The 21,733-nt window shown below is 44.2% G+C and overlaps 1 protein-coding gene across 2 annotated transcripts in view; it reads right to left on the bottom strand.

The window, feature by feature from the left end:
- Positions 1-21,733, bottom strand: part of ABCA1 (ATP binding cassette subfamily A member 1) — a 137,280-nt gene that overhangs the window by 3,383 nt on the left and 112,164 nt on the right. Inside the window, exons 33-49 of one of the 2 annotated variants that reach the window (XM_029055713.2) lie at positions 21,275-21,307; positions 18,946-19,051; positions 17,551-17,625; positions 16,867-17,036; positions 15,681-15,858; positions 13,867-13,982; positions 13,622-13,766; positions 12,409-12,532; positions 8,107-8,236; positions 6,296-6,416; positions 6,001-6,063; positions 5,031-5,137; positions 4,722-4,863; positions 4,480-4,614; positions 2,637-2,740; positions 2,367-2,459; positions 1,307-1,550 (exon numbers count right to left, since the gene is read on the bottom strand). In XM_029055713.2, coding sequence (XP_028911546.1) covers positions 1,307-1,550; positions 2,367-2,459; positions 2,637-2,740; positions 4,480-4,614; positions 4,722-4,863; positions 5,031-5,137; positions 6,001-6,063; positions 6,296-6,416; positions 8,107-8,236; positions 12,409-12,532; positions 13,622-13,766; positions 13,867-13,982; positions 15,681-15,858; positions 16,867-17,036; positions 17,551-17,625; positions 18,946-19,051; positions 21,275-21,307 — 2,086 coding nt within the window. Of the gene's footprint in view, positions 1-1,306; positions 1,551-2,366; positions 2,460-2,636; positions 2,741-4,479; positions 4,615-4,721; positions 4,864-5,030; positions 5,138-6,000; positions 6,064-6,295; positions 6,417-8,106; positions 8,237-12,408; positions 12,533-13,621; positions 13,767-13,866; positions 13,983-15,680; positions 15,859-16,866; positions 17,037-17,550; positions 17,626-18,945; positions 19,052-21,274; positions 21,308-21,733 lie in introns of those variants that run through there. The other variant, XR_003756014.2, reaches the window with a different exon arrangement.

Raw genomic sequence — 21,733 nt, 5'->3', positions numbered from 1 at the left:
TACTTGGTAGGCACAACACCTGCCTAGTGGAGGGCCTTTTTCTTTTGTGGTTCCTTTTAAACCACCACTTCGTTATTCTGTTTACAAAGAGTCATCCTCTGTGTTCACTCAAGGGAAAGAACTGGTACAGACTTTTGGGGAAGTGTACTCCGCCCGTGCAGATGGTTCTTTTTTGGTCAGTTCAGTCGGTCAGTGGTATTTACTGAGTGCTTATTGTGTGCAGAGCACTGTACTGAGCACTTGTCAGTGTACAATACAACAGAGTCAGTAGACATGCCCCCCACCCACAAGGAGCTTACAGTCTAGAGGGGTAGACAGGGGAAAGGGCAGAGTATAAGGATAAGTACGGAAGTGCTGTGGGGCTGGGCGTGGAGTATCAAATTACTTAATGGGGGGGGGGGGGCATAGGCATTGCAGAGAGGAAGGCAATTAGGGTGAGGAAATGGGGGATTAGTCAGGGAAGGCCTCTTAGAGGAGATACGATTTTAGGAGGGCTTTGAAGATGGGGAGAGCAGTGGCTGTCAGATACTAAGCGGCAGGGCAGTCCCAGGCCAGAGGGAGGATGTGGGCGAGGGGTCATCGGCGGGGGGCAGACAGAATTGTGGTACAGTGAGTAGGTTGGCTTTAGAAGAGTGAAGTGTGTGGGCTGGGTTGTGGGAGATCAGCAAGGTCAGATAGGAGGGGGGAGAGCCGAAAGCGCCCCTCCCAGCTGTTCGCTCCTTGTGGGCGGGGATTGGGTCTGCCAAATCTATTGCATTATACTTTTCCCAGGCTTAGTTCAGTGCTGTACACACAGTTCAGTGCTCAGTAAATACCACTGATTGATTGAGTGCCTTAAAGCCAATGGTGAGGAGTTCCTAAAACCAGTGGAAGTTTAGAGGAGTGGGAAGACGTGGGCTCGATGCTTTTGTTCAGAAAAATGATCCGGGCAGCAGAGCCAGGTGAGGACTGCCAAGGGGAGACAGGAGGTAGGGAAGAGGCTGATGCAGTAGTTAAGGGATGTGACAACTGCTTGGATCAGCATGGTAGCAGTCTGGGTGGAGTTGTCCGATTTGGGTGATATACACTGTCCCAAATACAGTAGATAATGAATTGGCCAAACCTGTCACCTTGTTTGGGGGCCTAGGTCAGGCTGGCGGGAGGGGGGAAAGAAAAAAAGACATTGTCCTGGTGCACAAGCTTTGGGAAGATTAGGGGTTCCACTAACTTTCCAGAGCACGAGAGTTTAAGAATGAGAGAGTTAACAGGGTGAACCGAAAAAGCTCCTCTCTAAAGCATGTCAGTTTTCAGCACATGGAACACTTACTTGGTCAAGTGTCGTCTGAGAAACAGAGTAGTCTTCTATGTGCAGTCTCTTTTTGTTCTGGGAGAGGATGCTGAATATCCTGGCCAGAGAGGACAGTGAAGATGGGAGCTGGTACTGCAGCATGTTCCGGTGTTTTTCTTTAAGGACACTTCCCGGAAAGGCAAGTCCAAAGAATTCCTGAACCGGCTTCAGGTCAGGGTTTGACCCTGCTATTCGAACTACTATCGTATAACCGTCTCCAAACCTATGAGCAAGTAAAGAAGCCAGAGAGGGTTCTCAGAGAGTTTCTCCCCACCGTGTGTTAATCCCAAAACAACCTGCACACTGGGAAAGTGAAGTTTCCTGCTGAAAAACAGTGCAGAAAATATCTGGAAAGGACAGTGAACTCAATGGCCTAAATTGCCTAGATCCTGGAGCTGAGCTTTATGGGCTCCAAGGTCTCAGCCCTCCCACCAACTTGCTGACTGCCCTTCCCAAGACCTGCCTCTCTCTTGGAGAGGTGGACGGGTGGAAACTTGCCTGTTAAATGTTGGAAGGGCATGGGGTTTGAAAGTGGGAGGAATTTCATATCCTGCCCTGAGAGAGATACCTGGCGTGTCGCTTGTTGTGGATTTGTGGAAAGGTTACTGTCAAATGGCTGGATATTAAAACGTAAATCCAAATACATCTGATAGAGTGTGGTAACAGCATTAATTTGTAGTTGGTTAAAAATAAACTCAAGGTTTTCTCGGAATTGCTAGACATTTGATAAAAATCACCTTTTGCCGAACCAAGGGCAGAATGAAACTCAGGGCTGGGGTCTTCTCACTTTAACTCTTGATATTTTGGATGGTTTGATTTGAGTTTCTTTTGATTACAGTTCAGATTATATGGTCATTGTTCCATGTGTCCACTTTTCCCTTTTTAGTTTGTGAACCACTTTGTGGACCATGAGCATGCATCATGAGATTTTCTTCTATTTATCCCAATGCTAAAGTGCTTGGCCCAGAGTAGAAGCTTTTTAATAAATGTTTGTCATAAGAATGTTCATTTCAGCCCTCCCAAGAAAAATAGGAGTTACCTATTCTTTAAATGTTGGACACTGCCAAGACATCTGAATCTTCCATTGACCATGATTGCCATTCGAGTGCACAGGGCCTCACATTCTTCCATGCTGTAGAAAAAGAACACACACCTTTCAGTCTGCAGAGAGAATCTGCTGAAACCATTCCATGTCACTAGGGCATTTAGCATTGGAGAAAAACAAGATGTGTTTCACACTGGAATTTCAGAATGATATTGACCATTTTCTGATTTAGGCATATGGAAGGCATTAGAGCTGTGTACAAACCTGTGAGATGTGAGCACCACAGATCTGCCCTCTTTGATAACGCTAAGGGCACAGTTCCACAGGAAGCGACGGGCTTTCGGATCCATGCCGGTGGTTGGCTCATCCTGAAGTTTAAATAAAAATAAAACCATGTTTTATGCGGGAAAACCAGTCCAGATCAATTCTTTCGCACCATTTCAATCGCCCAAGGGGACACTCTACGCTTTTGACACTCATTCATTGGTAGGGGAGCTTTTGTGTGTGGATGAATTCAGAAAAACCACACACCAGGGATGTTTCAGTATGAGGTAGGAATATTTTCTGAAGAAAATACTTCAATGAAAAGTACGATTTTTGCCCCAAACTGTATAAGACAGCGGCTAAATGCTTCCTATTAGTGTTGAAAAAGAAACATCGGGGAGCCATATCCTTCTAGTCTCTCCTCCAAGTTTATCCCGGGAGCCCTGATGGCAGTTGCTGCCTGGCTGCCAGAGAACATTTCAACGTTTTCCACATGCCACCCTGCCCCGGCCTAGTACCCCTAACCCACTGCCAGCCTGGATGAGCTCACAGCAGTCCTCAGAATCTAAGCAGGCTAGAGGTAGTGAAGGGGATTCAGCAAATCTGGGTAGAGGCTGTTAATGGTATTTATTGAGCACTTACTATATGCAGAGCACTGTACTAGGCGCTTGGGAGAGCACAATACAACAGAATTAGCAGAAAATTTCCCTATCCATAATGAGCTTAAGGTCTAGAGGGGGAGACAGACACCCGTTCAGCAGTATTTTTAGAATCAGGTCAAGTCAACCTGACTCTTCACTTCAGAATCTGACTCTTTAGACCATGTGAACTGAAATCAGTGTTTTCCAAATAGCAACACAGGAAAAAACAAAATTGTTGTCTTGCCACCGTTACCTCTTCTTGACCTGACAGACCTGAATATCACCTCTCCCCTCCCCGTACCCCCACGCTACTTTTCACTGGGGAGCAGGAGAAAGAGAAGGAATGGCTCCTTTTTACCCACATATAAGAGAAGGTTTGGGGAAGAAACCCAGAGACCACACTAGCACCCTTTCTGGGGGCTGCACAGGAAGCTAAATGCAATGAGTCTGGGGGGATTTATTCTACCTGGTCCAGCCCTGGGTTAACTTGTTTTTTTAATGGTATTTGTTAAGCGCTTACTATGTGCCAGCTACAGTACTAAGTGCTGTGGTAGTACAAGCTAATCAGGTTGGACACAGTCCATGTCCTGCATGGGGCTTACAGTCTTAATCCCCACTTTACAGATGAGGTAACTGAGGCACAGAGAAGTTAAGGGACTTGCCCAAGGTCACATAGCAGACAGGTGGCAGAGCCAGGATTAGAACCCAGGACCTTCTGACTCCCAGGTCCGTGCTCTAGCCTCTAGGGCACGCTGCTTCTCCAACTCGTCCTGAGGATCCGGAGATGCCAAATTAATACCGGACCCCTCCTGGAGATTGAGGTCGCTGTCTGGTGGACACGGACATGCTTCTGGACGGGAGCTCATTAGCGGGCCTGAGAACAAGCCCTTGCTCCTTAGGATCTTCAGGGATGGAGATGACTCAGGTCAATTTTGACCACCAAGGCGGGTTGCCACCTGGAGCTGGGGCATTTCTGACCTGAGCCCTGGGACCAAACAGGCTTCAGGGACCGTAGAGAATTTCAAATGGCTGTTTGCTTCTCTGATACAATCCATCAATTGTATTTCTTGAGTGCTTACTGCGTGCAGAGCGCTGTACTAAGCACTTGGGAGGCTACAATCTAATCATATGAATTGGTAGACACATTCCCTGGGAACACTATGAAATCATGAATTCTGAACTGGGCATTCAACACCACTCACCAAAAACACCACAGGTGGTCCCCCAATCAATGCGATGGCAGTAGATAGTTTGCGTTTGTTTCCTCCACTATAGTTCCCAGCGTATTTCTCTCCATACTTCAAAAGTCCCAGTTTGCGAATTGCCCATTCACCAACCTACAGCAACAAAGACAGTGTGATTTTCTGCTTCAGTAAAACCAAGAAAATCAAATGAATCATCTGGGGAAATCAATACAGAGATATTGATTTCAAACCCCAATTACCTTGCCAACTTCTTTATCGGGTACACCTCTGAGGAGGGCAAAGAATTCCACATGCTCTCTCCCTGTCAGTAGCTCATTAATAGCATCAAACTGTGGACAATACCCCATGTTCTGGTGCACTTCCTGTATGTCTGACAAGATACTGCAAAATAATAAAAGACCTAGTTTTGAACATATTTTTGGAACATGAAAAAATTATTGCTAGTCATGTAAAACTCTCCATACTATCAGTGCCACTTATGGGGGACTTTAAAGCTTTCAAAGGAATGAGAAATACTTTCGGCATGTGACATTCAGGTCTTCTTTTACCTGTTTTTGTTGAGAAAAGCATCTCCTCCGGTCACGTTGGTGTCTCCGGTTAGCATTTTGAAAGTTGATGATTTGCCAGCACCATTAACTCCCAGAAGTCCAAAGCACTGAAGATAGAAAAACGTGTCAGTGTGTAGTGAATCAATTGAAATGCAATTCCTAAAACAATCCATCAGACCAGTTAAGAGGAAGTTATCATAGAACAGCTGCTTTTAAGGGAGCTATTGGAACATGAAGCTTAGGTGCTTTAATCTTTTTTTAAGCAAAAAAACAAATCGCAAGTGCTTTTGGTTTTAAAAGATATCCATGGCACTACACAAATGCACACAGGATTGCAATGGTGTTCTTTCCAGACAGACATGTTGTCAGGAGAACATTTCCTCAATTCCCTAAAAGCGATCTGTTTCCCCTCTAAGCTCATTGTGGGTAGGGAACATGTCTACCAACTTTGCTTACTGGACTTTCCTAAGCACTTAATACAGTGCTCTGCACACAGTAAGCGCTCAATAAATTCCATTGATTGATTTATCCAAAACCCCTCATGTGTTAGGGAAGAACAGGGTGTGCATCAGCAAGTGAATCTGCTGCTTGACCTGGTTTAGCCTTGTAAGTGGAATTACCCAAATTACAAAAATAGTTTCCCTCCTTCCTTTCTGCTGTTTGTGTATTTCCTGCTACTGCAATCATGGATGGCCAAACCACACTGAACTCTGTGGGGTTATCTTGCAGCATCCTTTACTTGCAGAAAGCCACCTATCTTCCCGTAGCAGACCCATCTCTACAATTAGCTACAGAAAGTCTCATTCCACTCGCATCCCCTGGAAGGGAGACTGAAACCAAACTAAAAAAAAACCCCCCAAAAAACCCAACCCAACAACAAAAGTGTATTTCTCAGTTCGGGTCCACATCCCAAGTCAATGGACTAGGAAACACCAAGAGAGGACAACCAAAGAGAAAAATCTGGAGTTACCTCTCCGGGAGGAATTCCCACACAGATCCGGTCAACGGCAGGCTTCCTCTTCATTCTATAGACCTGAAACCAATCAATCCAGAAATCAATCCAGATCAGTGATCCAGAGTCCCAAGGAACTCAAGAGAAGGAAAGAACGGGCGTTGGTTCGAGTGCACCAGTGTCGGTTGCACACTGGGGCTGGGTGTTGGGCCAAGCGGTCCCTTGGAAGTTCCTCTGCTTCCACCGCACTGCTCTAATTGGCTCTGAGCTAAGGAGTCACTCAGAGCCAATTAGTTTTTGGTCACTCCCTCACCTTGGTCAGCTCCTTTATTTCCAGGATATCATTCTGACCTCCGCCATCAAGTATCCTCTGCCTTTCTCTCCTCACATCCTCATCTTCATCATTTACAGGAGGAAGTTTTGCACATACGGGTCTTAAGAGAGAAAAGGCATATGTCATCCCAGTGAAGACCAACTCTAGAACAGTGGTTCTCAAAGATGGCCACAGGAATCAAATGTGGCTACTGGACAATTCTCAGGCGGCCACTGGAATAGATGCTGACTTCCCACAGGGCCAGAGGCTGTCCCCGGCACCAGGAAAAGCAAAGGAACCTTGCGGGGAGTCTAATTTGAGAAAGGCGCGGCACCGGAACATTACGGTGCCTGCAATAACAGTCACGGCAAAATTCTCTTTGAGAATCACTGGTCTAGGATGCATGCCCTCAAAGTCAAAGATACAGCCTTTAAAGCAAATGTGCAAATTTTCACACAAAATGTCATCTTCCACACCTATGAAGACCCTTCATATGCCTTCCTTTGACTTGGAAACTGTCCTTATGGGATTCAGAGCAGCCTGATATTACATAACACTACGGGGTAGAAACGACCCTGAAACTCTGTCCATATGGGATTCAGAGTATCCTGATATTACAAAACACCATGGGGTAGAAACCATCCCGAAACTCTGTCCATATGGGATTCAGAGCACCCTGATATAACACTACGGGGTAGAAACTCGACATCCGGAACATACTGCACTGACTCCGGTTGGATATTCTGGAAATGAAATCGATTTTTCCTATCCTGATGTTCCCGGGCTAAATTTTGTGGAACTGCCTTTTCCCTATCAAGTCTGCTTAGACTTCTGGTCGCTTGAAGGTAGCCTTGACCCTTGGGGACCTCGAGTTCTAAGGTTTGGATTTTTAACCTCACATTCGGGGCAAACCCAATATTGGAGCCACGATCATGGAAATCCTAATGCACCTGTTGCTCAGGTGAAGGCTCAACAAAGGACTAGATAATTTTGAATGTTCTGGATTTGCCAAAAGTCCAGATTTCAGTACTGCATTTCTCAATAGGTGCAGGAGGGGAGTAGTGGGGGACGAGTGTCTGGAAACAAGTTCTTCATGGATAACATCATCCATTTTGGTCACAGTTTATTTTTCAGATTTGTTTTTATCAACGGAAATAATGAGAAAACAATATGTGAATTTGGAGGAGAATTGCCAAAATACGCTTTATAAAATGGACATGTTTCAAGTTGAGTCATTGGTTGGGGGGGGGGGGCGGGGGCGGGGAGAATGAGGAGAAATTGATTTTTGCATTTGGTAAGAATTATTGCTGGAGTGAGTGGATGTGAATCATCTCCACAGTATCTTTAAAGCATTGCACATCAGGTGCTTTTGTCAGAATCTGACACCATGGGAGATAGAAAAATCCAGCCAGATTCATGGTACTTGTCGCCAACTAGAAACTGCAGAGCTTGCTTGGGTAATAAATGCCTTTTGGGGGCAAATAGTGTTCCCAGAGGGGAAAAGTTCTCTTTAGAGGCATGAATTCCAATTCCATTTGTAACACAACTTCATTTAGGCTGCCTAGTACGATAGAATGCACTCAGCAGAGACACAATATATGTTATTTGTGAGCGGTAAAATGGATGTGCGATTTGGTCGAGGTGAGGGAGGGTTAAAATTGAGGTTCATCTCCCCCCTCCCCCGACACTATACCTGTCCATAGCGCTAGCCATCAATACGATTCCAGCCTCTCATTTCTGGAGCTTATTCTTGAGCTTTCACTGCCAATCCCTTATTCTGAAGACCCAGGAATCAAGGAAAATACACTCACCTTGGTTTGATGAAGAACCTGTATTGGATTAACACAGTGATGAGGAAGAACACTACCCCTTCTACTGCCATGGCAAAGAGGTTCCGTCCTACCAAATCCCAGGACAGTGGTGAGACAAAACGATTCTCTCCTAATTGAAACAAAACAAAGCGCTGTTCAATACCCAACCACGAGGCTTTGAAGAATGGAAACAGAAAGAAGACAGCAAATGCATCAGATTGTCTACTTTTCTCCTACCACGCCCTCTTCACCCACTCCCCAGTTCATATCACAAGGCAGACTAGAGCAATTTCTAAGCAGGCAGGAGAATCTCCGCCCTCCCTCACCACCACCCTGCCCCCTCCGAGTGAAGGTTTTCCAGGGATAAGATCAAGATACCCATGCCATTCCAACCAACTGCAGATGAGTTAATTTCAGCCCATATGCTGCCAGGATGCCACAACCTGTACAGGATCAGAGGACCATATTTGGCAAAAGACCTATCGAGGCCATCAGCAAAGCTTCCACAACCAGTTTTGCTACTCTGTAGGGGTTAAAGAACCACAACATGCAGGCCATTTGGAGATGTTTGATGGGGATGGCAAAGGGTGTCTAAAGTGGTCTAAGGTCATATGAGGAAGTACAGGCCCTCCTACTCCTACATGGCATCGCATAGGCAAAGCAATGAAAAACAAATAAATAGTTTGGTTGGTAAAAATAGGTTGGTAAAAATGAGGAAACTATTTTAAATGGGGGCATGGTCCTTAATAGTTACAATTTCTTACAAATAATCAGAGAAGGGGGATCAGAGAATAAATGGATAAGAACAAGCCATTTTCATGATTTTAAGAAGTTACCCTGAATTTCTTGGTGTTTTCTATTAGGTGCTCTGGATTTTTTTATATGGTCCTCTTCCTTTAGAATCTCTGGTGTCTACCAGCTCTATTGTGTCGTACTTTCCCAAGTGCTTAGTACAGTGCTCTGCACACAGTAAACACTCAGTGAATATGAGTGATCGACTGAAAAGCCAGATAACTTTCTCCTTTCCACCAAATTCTTTGCCAGAGTGGAGAAGCAAGCCTCACTCACTGCCTCCCCCTTCAAGAACTTTCTCTAGATATATTGAAAGGAAGGTGCCAGGCAAGATGTCCGAAACACTGTGTCATTTTGTTTTAATGTTTTTATACTCTATTATTAGTCCTGTTATCTCTGTGCTGTGCACTTGCTTCACCGGGGGAAGAGCAGGCACTAAATTAATCGGCTTAAACCAGTGTGCCCGGCCTAAAATCTAATCTCAGGACAAAACAAATAAGGCACAGAGAGGGATGCTCAGAGAGTCTATAAAGGGTGAGAAAAGGATCTCCAAGAGCCTGGGAAGACCAAGAAGGAGGTGATCCAGGCAATGCTCCCTCCAGAAATATTTTTGTTTTCATGTCCGCTTGCTTCAGGTGTGGAGAGATGTAAGCTCAACTGGTGCTCTCCCTCCTAACTAATCCATTCTCTTTTCCCACTACATCCCAGCTTGCACCCTTCGTTCCTCACAAGAAAACCTACTACTGTACCTGGTTTGTGTTTCTCCTGCCACCGATCTCTTGCTTGGAATTCACTCTCTATCTCCAAAGTCTTTCTGAAATCACACCTCCTCCAGGAAGCCTTCTCCACTTAGTTTCTATAGTATAATCTCCCGAGCGCTTAGTACAGTGCTTTGCACACAGTAAGCACTCAATAAATACGACTGAATGATCTTCCCACCCCCTCCCCACCAACTGCCATTTCAGCACTGGTACCACTAAGCACTTGGAAACTCACACACCCTGGTAGTACTTAGGTACATGATTTTATACTCCTTTTTTCTATCTGTAATTTATTTTAACAACCATTCTCCCCCACTATATTGTAAAATCTTTGGGGCCAGGGATCATATCTATTAATTCTACTGTCCTCTCCCAAGCACTTAGTACAATGGTCTGAACGCAGCAGGTGCTCACTAAATACTACTGATTTGATTGATTGGAGAGCTGTATTGGAAGCAAAATCTCCTTCTGGGAGACTCTGGGACCAGAGATTTATTTTCACTGCACTGCTGAAACACCTAATAATCGTGGTATTTGTTAAGCGCTTACTACATGCCAAGCATATATGTAAGATAAATTAGGTCCCACATGCGGCTCACAGACGAAAGAGGAGGGAGGACAGGTACTGAGTCTCCATTTTGCAAATGAGCAACTGAAACATACCCAAGTGAAGTGACTTGCCTAAGGTCACAAAGCAATAAGTGGAGGAGAGGATTAGAACCCAGGTCCTCTGACTCCCAGGCTTGTGATCTTTCCACCAGGCCGTGTCGCTTCCCTGGTCACACTTGGCACTAGAAGCGCAGGACCTGTACACGTAAATTCCTTGTGGGGTTCTACCGACTTTGTTATACTGTACTTTCCCAAGCACTTAGTACAGTGCTCTGCACACAGTAAGTGCTCAATAAATGTCATTGATTGACTGACCAGCCGGAAAGGATGAAGGTGGGCCCAGCTGGATCCCGTGTGAGCTTGTTGGCCAAATATTCCCTCTAAGCTTTACAGGATTTGCCATTAGGGCAAAGCACCTAAATGTAGAATTGGGTTTTTTTTCTTATGGTATTTGTGAAGTGCTTACTATTTTTCAAGCACTCTTCTAAGTGCTGGGTTAGATACAAGATAATCAGGTTGGACACAGTCCCTGCCCCACATGGGACTCAGTCTAAGTTGGAGGGAGGAGGATTTTATCCCCATTTTACAGATGAGGCAAATACAAAAAGGCAAGTGACTTGCCCAAGATCACCCAGGAGACAAGTGGCAGAGGTGGGATTAGAACCCAGGTCCTCTGACTCCCAGGCACATGCTCTTTCCACTAGACCATACTGCTTCTCAGGGTTCTCAGGTTCTCTGGGCACCAATGCAGCTTCAAGGGAATACTGCTTCAAGGTTCTCAATCATCCAACATTAAGAGGGACAGGCCTACATTTCAGCCCCTTCGATCATCACCAAGAAAAAAAAAGGCCTACTGGGTCCCCAACAGTTTAGCTTTTAGATTCTTCTAACTGCTCTTCTGGGCTATGTCTCCTGGAATCGCTCCCTCCTGTAATTCTCTGAACACTGCAAAATGTGGTCACTTTAATCCAGGAGGCTGGAAAGGCCTCCAGACAGGGCTAAGTAGGAGGGATCCCAGTTAGAACTCTGCCTAAAGCTTGTTTCAACCTGAGGGAGCCTTTCCTGCAGTGTCAAGTTCTGACGAGACTCAACCAGTCCCCTCATACTCTGAAAGTGAACCCGACTTGAATTTTCTGATTTTCAAAATGGTGGCTCTTAGGGTGTCCTGGGGCTGCACCAGCCAATAGGGAAGGTTTAGTCGTTCTCTCCGTGACGTGGAGGGAACTGTGCGTTCGGGGTCTTGTTATTCCTTACACGCGTGACAGTGGCTCGTTGCCAGGCTGCATGTACAAAAATAACTTCCTGGCATACATTCAGAGAGACTATGGTCTCTTTAAGGTCTGGGTGGGCTGACCCCAGATTTTACCAAAAGCTTTGGGCTGGGCCCCACAAAACCAGCTTGTACAGAGCACTACTCCAAGGGGCCTTAGAAATCATGAAGCCAGACAACCCAAGAGGGGAGGCTTCAGGGGAACCAGAAAAGCCAACTAACAGGAAATAAACTGAAAGAGAAATTGGAGAGAGGTGTAAATGGGCAGGCAGGACACAGAGAAAGCCAAAATCTCAGGCTGCCCACAAATTCAAGTGAGTTTCAGTTGGTTACACCTTTCACCAGGGCAATGATCAATCGATGGATCAATCAATCATATTTATTGAGCTCAATGATGAAAGATGCTTAAAATATGATTAGGTAAAAAAAAACTGCAAAGAATCTATGGACTTGCACTAAATTATCCAAAAAAGCAATTTTAATGATAAAGGGTAACTTTTCTTATTTGGAAGTACTTTATTGCCATGCCTCACTTTAAAGACCCATTGCTCCGCTTTCTTTTCTGAGATAGTACCCAAAGATATGGATTATGGAAAATGGTCTTCCTTTTAAGACATGCTTATCAAGCACAGGCACCAGGGTCAAAATATTGAGTCCAAACAGAATCTAGGGACATTTTTCTCATGCCTGGGTATATACTGGCTGGCACACTGAACAAGTCATCTCATTTTTCAGGTTTCCAGGACCGGGGCCATGGGTCAGAGTGCCACCCAAGCCACCGCAAATGTGAAATATGAATCAGCGGCATTAAATTCAATGACCCAAGATGAAGGTTCAGTTCCAAGTCATAAGGTGGCTAGATTCACTTACCAAATCTTTCCAGGGCATCAGCCATTGCCTGATTTTTCACCATGTCAATTAGTCCTCGACCCAAGCAGAAGTGAGGGAAGATCAGGAACACAGATTTCAGGATGTCATTGATGTTGTTCAGTTTCTGGTAAAGCAAGCATATCAAGAGCCACCTGTCATTTAGAGGTTTTGGTAATACTAATTAATTTTACAGAATCAGAATATCATTCCTCAGAGGGCAACTCAGATTTCTGAATTCAATCAATCCAAGGTATTTCTTGAGCTCTTACTGCGTGCAGAGTACTGTACTAGGCGCTTGGGAGAGTACAACACAATAGAGTTGGTAGACATGTCCCCTGCCCACAGTGAGCTTACAGCCTACCGCCTATATAGCTTATGATGCAAACTACCAAATGAGAAGAGAGATGATCTTTAGAAGATACCTAGAATGATGCCTTGGGTGGAGAAAGCCAGGGAGGGGGTCAGGGGATGTAGAAGATGAAGAGAGGGAAGGAAAAAAAAATGAGGCAAGGCATACAATTTGAACTCAGATTTTCCAGCAGCACATACATAAGTGCAATCAGCAATTCCAAATTATGTTGGGGTTTCTATTTAGGTCAGTACACCTGATCCAAGTATATTCCTGAATACCTACGGTAAACCCAAATCATAAAAACGTCCAAAGCAGAAGGACTTTTGGGGTCCCTAATACCAAGTATGCCTTCTCTGGCTGTGGTTGGAAGCTCTTTCATTAAAGAGTCTCAACCACATTTAGATCCTGGTGACTCCAAGTATCGCTAAAAGACAGATTTCTGTCACCGAGTGCAGGAATGGCATCAACATAAACACGGATAATTCAACTCTGCCGTACTAAGATTCTGCTTTGTTAACCTGCATTCTGCACTTGTTCCATTCCCATAAAACTAGAGAGTGCTACTTCATTTTCCCATTAATGACAGAGAACTGTATATTACTTCTCATACACTATGTTCACCTTTTTAAAAAAGAACATTTCATCATATCTTTAGGATCATTCTATATTCTTAAGAATTCCTAAAGAAGACCTAAATTAAAGTCAGGAAGACATTCAAATAATGTGCAGAGACTTTCCCCTTTCAAGTTCAGCCCAGTGGTAATCTGAAGAGGGAAACAGAAATCAGTAACCACAGACAGGTCTTTGCTGCCAGGATGTTGGCAAACCCTAAAAAGCTGAGCTGAAGGGAGAGATACTCACGTTGTTAGTGAAGAGTTCCAGGACGAACGTGGCAACGCTTCCATTGATCCCAATGAAGAGATTTACACTGGTCAGCACTACGTAAGCTGTGCTGGGGATCTTGAATATAAAGGAGGCCGGGTACATGAGAGGCGTTATTGACCACCTGGTAAAGCAAGAAGACAGTTTTTAAAGTCTTGATTCATTCGAAAGCTTTCTGTCCCCTATTCCAGGCCCTCCCAATGTTCTGTGTTAAGTGGCCTTACCCATAGAGTAAGAGAAGGAGAGCCAGAACAGGCAGATTGGTGGAGGACACATAGGACTTTTGTTGGAAGCAGATGAAGATGATGACGACGAGGGTGGCAGGTACCACATAGTTGCACTGAAAGAGAAAAATCAAAATTAGAGTCCCTTCTCTTTGAAAAATGAAAGACATCTAAACTCCTCCCCTACAAACGATAAACAGAGAATAACTTGGAATAAATGAAATCATGCAAAATACTAATCAAAGTATGGAATGGTAAACTTTCACTAGCATTTTTTTGGTTGATTGATTTTTTTTTTTTTAAACCTGCATCCCTTTCATTTTTATGATGGGGGTCATTCTCAATCAACTTCCCCAGGGATAAATTTCATGTTTCAGTAAATTCACATTCAGCAGCAGTGAATACAGTTGCACATTCTAAATAAGAACTACTGTGTTTCTTTTCTTATATCACATAAAACCTAGTAAAAGTTCTGAAAATAATGGAAAACTTTGCCAATAGGTGCTGATGCTATTCATTTGAATATGAAAATACCCCCTAGGCTTTCTCTGTTGGGTTACTGATGGGTATAAGCACTCTGTTCTGAATGTGAGACCATCACTTCGTCATATATAAAGTGATGAACGCACATACACGCACACGTGCAATTTTCACAGCCAGTAATAAATGCAAAGGCCTCATCATTTTGGTATGTGTGCTAAGTGAGGGTTTCTCGGTGTTGAGCTATTTTGGCCGAAATTTTGTCCACATTTCGCTGGATAGCTTTCGAAAGGCTCAGTAGTCACTGAAATCTGGACCTAACATCGATCAGAGCCGTTCAGCGAGGAGTAGCGGAGAGTGAGAGAGTTATTTAGGATATTCTGCTGGGGTAGATGCAAGATAATGAGAAGAAATACAGTCCCTGTCTCGTAGAGGGCTCGCAATCTAAGAGGTAGGCAGTAATAGTATTAATAGCGATGGTATCGGCTGAGTGCCTTCTGAATGCAATGCCCTGTACTAATTGAATTAACTGTGTATTTGTTATGCACATACTATGTGCTAAGCACCGTACTAAGCGCTGGCGTGGCTACAAGCAAATTGGGTGGGATTCAGTCCCTTTCCCTCGTGAGGCTCACAGTCTCTATCCCCATTTTACAGATTAGGTAACTGAGGCACAGAGAAGTGGTGACAGCAGACAAGCGGCATAGCCCGAGATTAGAACCCATGACCTTCTGACTCCCAGGCCCTTGCTCTACCCCCCACTATGCCATGCTGCTTCCCATGTACACTTGGACTGAGGAAGCAGAAATAGGAGTATCAACTCTGCATATACACATACAAGTTCTGAGAATAAATACATGGATAAATACATACATATACGCATGCAAGAGGGGGATGAAGGGTTATAAGAATCAGGGTACTGATGATTAGAAAAAGGTTATTGGAAGAAGTGGTATTTAGGAAGATTTTCAAGGTGGAGAGGACTGAGGTCTGGCAGAGATGGGGGCGATAAGGACCGAGGAGGTATCCTCCTATTTCACAGATGAAGAAACTGAAATGTTATGGGACTTGCCCAAGGTCACACAGCAAGTCTGTGACAGAACTTGGATTAGACCCTGGATCTCCTGACTTGCAGTCCCACACCCTTTCCTTGAGGCCATGCTGCCACCTAACAGATGGCCTTGTTTTTTTTCCTTTCCTTGTGCTTTCCTTTTATAGATTCCCTCGAAAACAAAATCCTTTTTTTCATCTTGTGTAATGTCTATTTCTAGTTTAAATATGGTAATCTGCACGCAGTTGGACTTCGTAAGCATGAACTATGAATGCAACCTTACCATATCCCAGACAAAATTTGAAAGCCAGTAGATAACAGGTTTCACACCACTAATGAACTGCAGATGTTTCGCTTTGCTGACTCGCTCCTGGATCAAAAATACCACAAAGCTTGCTGGGACGAAAGACATGGCGAAGATCACACAAATGGAAACTAGAACATCTACCGATGTGGTCATCCTGAAAACAGAAAAGCAAAGTGATAGACCAAAGATATCTTTTACTAAAGTTCTCAGTATTTGTCTATGCAAAAATGTGAGTGAAAAATGTAATCATCACCACCATCATCATCATCACCACCACCACTTACCTCCTCCTGGCAGCAACACATTTATTTTCATCGTCTATCAATTGTATTTGAGCACTTACTGTGCACAGAGCACTATATTAAGCCCTTGAGAGAGTACAATATAACAGTGTTGGGAGATATGTTCCCTGCCCACAGCGAGCTTACAGACAAGAAGGGGAGAAAGACACTTATACAAATAAATTAAATTACAGAAACGTACATAAGTGCTTAGGTCTATGTCAGCTAGAATAGTTTATGACTTCTAAGATAAGTTAAGAAAATAATCAAGGCTGAAAACGGCAGCCATCTGAAGGAGAAAAGATTTATTTCTCTCCCTAAAATTTATGCCAGTGGTAAGGGACTACATGTAAATCACCTGAAGTCTCACTGATGCTCAACATCAAGTGATATAATACAGTTGTTCTTTAAACATTATTTGTTCTTTTTTATAGTATTTGCTAAGTGCCAGGCACGATTCTAAGCACTGGGGTAGACAGGAGCTAATCAGGTTGGACACAGTCCCTAACCCACATAGGCCTCACAATCTTAATCCCCATTTTACAGATGAGGTAACTGAAGCATAGAAAAGTTAAGTGACTTGCCCAAAGTCAGACAGCAGACATGTGGCAGAGCCAGGATTAGAACACAAGTCCTTCTGACTACCAGGCCAGGGCTCTATCTACTAGGCCATTCTTCTCATTTCTTTCCTCCCTCTGCTACTGTCATAGAGAACATTTCCCTCTCCCCTCAAATTATCTCTTAATGGGCATAGCCACATCCACGGAGGGGGGGTGCGGGGGAGGGAGAGGGAAGGAGGGAGAGGGAGAAAGTTGTCCTTCGTATTTGAAGAAGGCAGCAATGATGGTGAGTTCACCTATGAGTGTGTGTTGGATACTTACAGAGCTACTTCGGAGAGCTGTTGTTTGGTTAGGTTCAGGGGGTGATTGAAAGCGGTAATCCCGTAGGTGCTGGGGTTCTCTCCCTCCTGCAGGTTGGCCCGAAGAATGGCATTGTTTATGACATTCAGGAAAGAGCCAATGGCATGCCAGCCCTTGTTATTGAACCATACCTGAAAGGCAAAATGCCAACTTCAGTAGGGTATGAACCAAATACAAGAACATCTCATTCCCAGAGGCAAATCAGTATATTCAAATATTTCTCTATCAGAAGGTGTTATATTGGACTCTCCCAAGCACTCAGTACAGTGCTCTGCACACTGTAAGCGCTCAATACCACTGATTGACTGCCCGTGAACAGGCGTAATTGTTTTTCTTAGAAGCTTATAATCTATCTGACTCTGGATGCCTCTTGATTCACAATTGGGATGTTACATTTGTTTTGTCTTTCCTTACGTGATTGAAAAACACCTTTTGAACCTTTTATCTCTGCATAGCATCATAGTTAGGTAGGGAGGCATACGGGAAATATTTCAGTTATGAAAATATAGTATAGTGTAGTATAGACACTCTTCTTCCTCAGATCTTTATGAGCAGTTCTCATCCTCTCACATGAGTTGAATTGATCCTTGATTATAGAAAGGCCATCAGAATCGAGTCAAGAATTACCCCAATGAGATGATTTACCTTGACATTATTTTTGGTGTCTAATCCAGTCATGAAGCTTCCCAAGCTGTTGAGAAATCGATCTGCAGCACTGCCCTATGGATGACACACACACACAAAAAGTCCTTTGGTTTCATCAGAGCATCTTGTCTTCTTTTTTAAAGCATGAAAATACACCCACCCTAAGCCCCCAGTAGTATTTACAGACAAATTTTGCTTCAATCAATCCATCGATCATATTAGTCCAGGGCACTGGGACTGAGCGCTTGAGAAAGCACTACACAACACTATAACAGACACGTTCCCTGCCCATAACGAGCTCAAAATAAACTAAAAACTCTAAGGATTTCACTAAACTGACAACTGTCATGTCTTAAGAAGGCACTTGGTTTCAGAGGAGCTAAAAGGGGGCAAGGATACCTGGGAGCAACATAGAAAACCCCACCTTGAGACTTTTTTGTAGATCTTGCACTTTTTCTCCCGCCGTAGACACGGCTTGCAGAATCTAAGGTTAAGAAGATCAAGTGCTTTGGAAGCCTCTTGGGTGCCACTGTCCCTGAGATGAACCAGTAGCCAAACAAACAATAAAGCTCACAGGTTTCTGATTCTTAGTTCGGAGAGGCCAGGATGCATCAAACTCTTTCCCTCCCTCTTCATATCTGACAGATGATCGTTCTCCCCACCTTCAAAGCCTTATTTAAAAGCACATCTCCTCCAAAGAGCCCTTCCCCAACTAAGCCCTCATTTCCTCTTCTCACACTCCCTTCCGTGTCACCTGTGCACTTGGATTTGCACCCTTTATTCACCCCCTCCCTCAGCATTTGTGTACATAGCCGTAATTTCTTCATTTCTACTAATGTCTGTCTCCTCCTCTAGGCTGTAAGATCCTTGTGAGCAGAGAACAGGTCTATCAACTCTGTTATATTGTATTCCCCCAAGCACTTAGTTCTCTGATCCGCACACGATAAGTACTCAATAAGTATGATTGATTGTTTACTGGCCAAATTCACAACAATATGGGTCCTACAACTCTGTTCAATAAGTTAATACATTAACTGCCTTAGTCAGGAGCTTACGATGGCTTCTTAAAAAAAATGACCATTTGACCAGGAATGTTTTATAAAAGACCATCCCCTTGACTTTTCTACTGGGTGAAGCTATATAATTAGACACCCTAAGAACAACTCACTCCAATGAAAACTTTGGACTTTTTGGGTTTCAAGTCGGGTAATTTCCCTTGGGCTCAGTTCCATACTGGGATTCAGTCAACATGCCAGGTGTCCAGTTATATGACACACAGATTCAAATACATATCCATCAAGCATCTGTATTTGTTAATCTATCCAGAGGATTCAGCTTCATATTTTTCAGGCTTTTGTTTTCAGTCATTCATGGGGACTTCGCTGTATACTGTACCTTGTCCAATTCGAAGAGCTTCTTCACTTGCTTAATGGCGTCACTAACTTCATCACTTGGAGGAAGTGTCTGTGAATTGCTGGCGCCCAGAGAAAACCCACCATACCTGAAAGCACAGATGATTATTAAAGAACGGACTAACCAGTCATTCTTTATCACCTAATGAAAGATTTTTTTTTTACTTGCTTCTGTTTAACTTCTCGATTCCGTTGCTTCTCCTTATCATTGTTATTATGGTATTTGTTAGCCCCTTACTATGTGTCAAGCAGTATTCTAAATGCTAGGATAGATACAAGTTAATCGGGTCGGACCCAATCCCTGTCCCACATGGGATTCAGTCTTTATCCTCATTTTACAGATGAGGGAACTGAGGCACAAAGAAGTGAAGTGACTTGCCCAGGGTCACACAGCAGACAAGCGGCAGAGCCGGGATTAGAACATACTCTACTCCCTTGCCTCCATCCCCTCACTCACTGTTGCCTTGTCTTAGAACACCTTCCCTCCCCACAACAGACAGTGCTCAACTCTCCCCACATTCAAAGCCCTTCTAAATAATAATAGTAATGTTGGTATTTGTTAAGCGCTTACTATGTGCCGAGCACTGTTCTAAGCGCTGGGGGAGATACAGGCTAATCAGGTTGTCCCTTGGGAGGCTCACAGTCTTAATCCCCGTTTTACAGATGAGGTAACTGAGGCCCAGAGAAGTTAAGTGACTTGCCCACAGTCCCACAGCTGATGAGTGGCACAGCTGGGATTCAAACCCATGACCTCTGACTCCCAAGCCCGGGATCTTTCCACTGAGCCACGCTGCTTCTCTATTCCCACTTCCTCTATTGACTTCCTTGACTGATTTCCCAGAACACTATGCCTTATCATCCGGTCAGCCAACTCCAGCACCTATGAGTTTATTTATACCTTCCTTAGCACTCATGTGGTGCAGTACAAGTGAAGAGCACTACGATCCAGTCATCTGCCCAAGTTCTGGTCGCTGAAGTCTCAGGGCTGAGATTTGCCCATCGTTCTTGAGGGGAGACTCTATCATGATCATCATTCTATGGTAGGCCCAAGAACTGTGTTGTGTTTGAACCCTCTCCCGGGCGTTTTGGACCAATGCTATGGGGGACTCAAATTACCAAGCTAGTCCACGGAGTCTCAGGACTGCAGTGGACCCAGACTAATCTCCCCAAACTAAGTTGGGTGAACTTGGGTGAGATACTTAACTTCTTTGGGCCCCAGTTTCTTCATCTGCAAAGTGGGGATTAAATACCCATGCTCCTTCCTACTTGGACTGTGTCCCACGTGATCATCCTTCATTTACCCCAGTGCTTAGTACGGTGCTTAGCACATAGTAAGTGCTTAACAAGTACCATATGTTATTATTATCGTTACTATTACTATTAAGCAAAGAGTCAGACTCTCTCTGGGGGCCAGGGAGGACACAGCAATCAAACGTGTAATCAGAATTGTCAGGAAGCTATCCAAATGCTCACGCTGAGCAGGTAATGTGGCTTAGTGGAAAGAGCCAGGGACTGGGAATCAGGAGTCCTGGATTCTAGTCCCAGCCCTGCCTCTGGCCTCCTGTGTGACATTGGGAAAGTCAGTTAACCTCTCTGTGCCACAGTGTCCTCATCTGTAAAATGGGGATAGGATGCCTGATCTTTCAACCTCTTTACTGTGAGTCCCAAGTGGGACAGGGCCTGTGATTGATATGATTATCTTGTTTCTATCCCAGTTCTTTGTACAGTGCTAGGCACGTGGAAAACACTTAAGAAATACTATAACTGATGCATTAGAAAAACTAGAAAAGCAAACGAATTAACGTATGTCACAAGGCCATTGTTCTGGCTGGGAAGGCATTACATTCCCAAACCAAGAAGGAGCTTGCTGAAGGTCACACAGCAGGTAAGGGGCAGAGCTGGGATTAGAACCCAGGTCCTCTGACTCCCAGACCTGTGATCTTTCCACTAGGTCAGGCTGCTTCCCTGACTTCCCTATCTGTAAATTCATTCATTCATTCAATAGTATTTACTGAGCGCTTACTATGTGCAGAGCACTGTACTAAGCGCTTGGAATATGCAATTCCTCAACAGATAGACAATCCCCGCCCAATGACGGGCTCACAGTCTACCCTCACAGTGCACTTGCCTATATGGGTACGATTAGGAATGCGATGCACACCTTTAAGTGGCAAGTGTGGATTATCCTCAAGTCAGCTAGCCCCACATCCACTTTCCCCATCATGATGAAGGGACTTTGAAAGATCTGCAACTATGGGATAATTGAGACAAAAGAAAATCCAGTGATAGGGCAGAAAAGAAAATTCACTTACCTAAACTCATTTACCCAAATCTTGTTCTTTAAACTGCAAAATCCAAAACAGAAGAAAATGAATTTAATAAGTCATCAAGCGCTCACTAAATACCATTGACTGATTAAGAGTAAGCAAAGTACCTGATTCTAATAGTGAGAAGAGAATAAACTGCAAAACAACGAGCAAGACAGGACCTTTCTCACGGGAGAGAATTCGGGGGGGGGGGGGGGGGTCGGAGAGGGACCTACAAGGAAGAGCATCTGGCGAGCCCTTTATCAATCATTTCTTTAGTGTCAGAACTTTCGAGATTCTCGCATGATTAATGCAGCCCCAGGAATGAAAATAAAGCCGCATTTATACAGTCTTATTGCACGGCTGAAGCAGTCATTACCAAAGAATACCAGATTTACAAACAAATGCTTCAAAAGTGGATGGGAGTTTGAGCTTATTTTTTAAACCCCCTCTTTCAGATCCAAC

This window comes from Ornithorhynchus anatinus, chromosome X5, assembly GCF_004115215.2.
Source record: "Ornithorhynchus anatinus isolate Pmale09 chromosome X5, mOrnAna1.pri.v4, whole genome shotgun sequence".
NCBI classification, from domain to species: domain Eukaryota; kingdom Metazoa; phylum Chordata; class Mammalia; order Monotremata; family Ornithorhynchidae; genus Ornithorhynchus; species Ornithorhynchus anatinus.
This window is presented reverse-complemented; position numbering and strand designations above follow the sequence as displayed.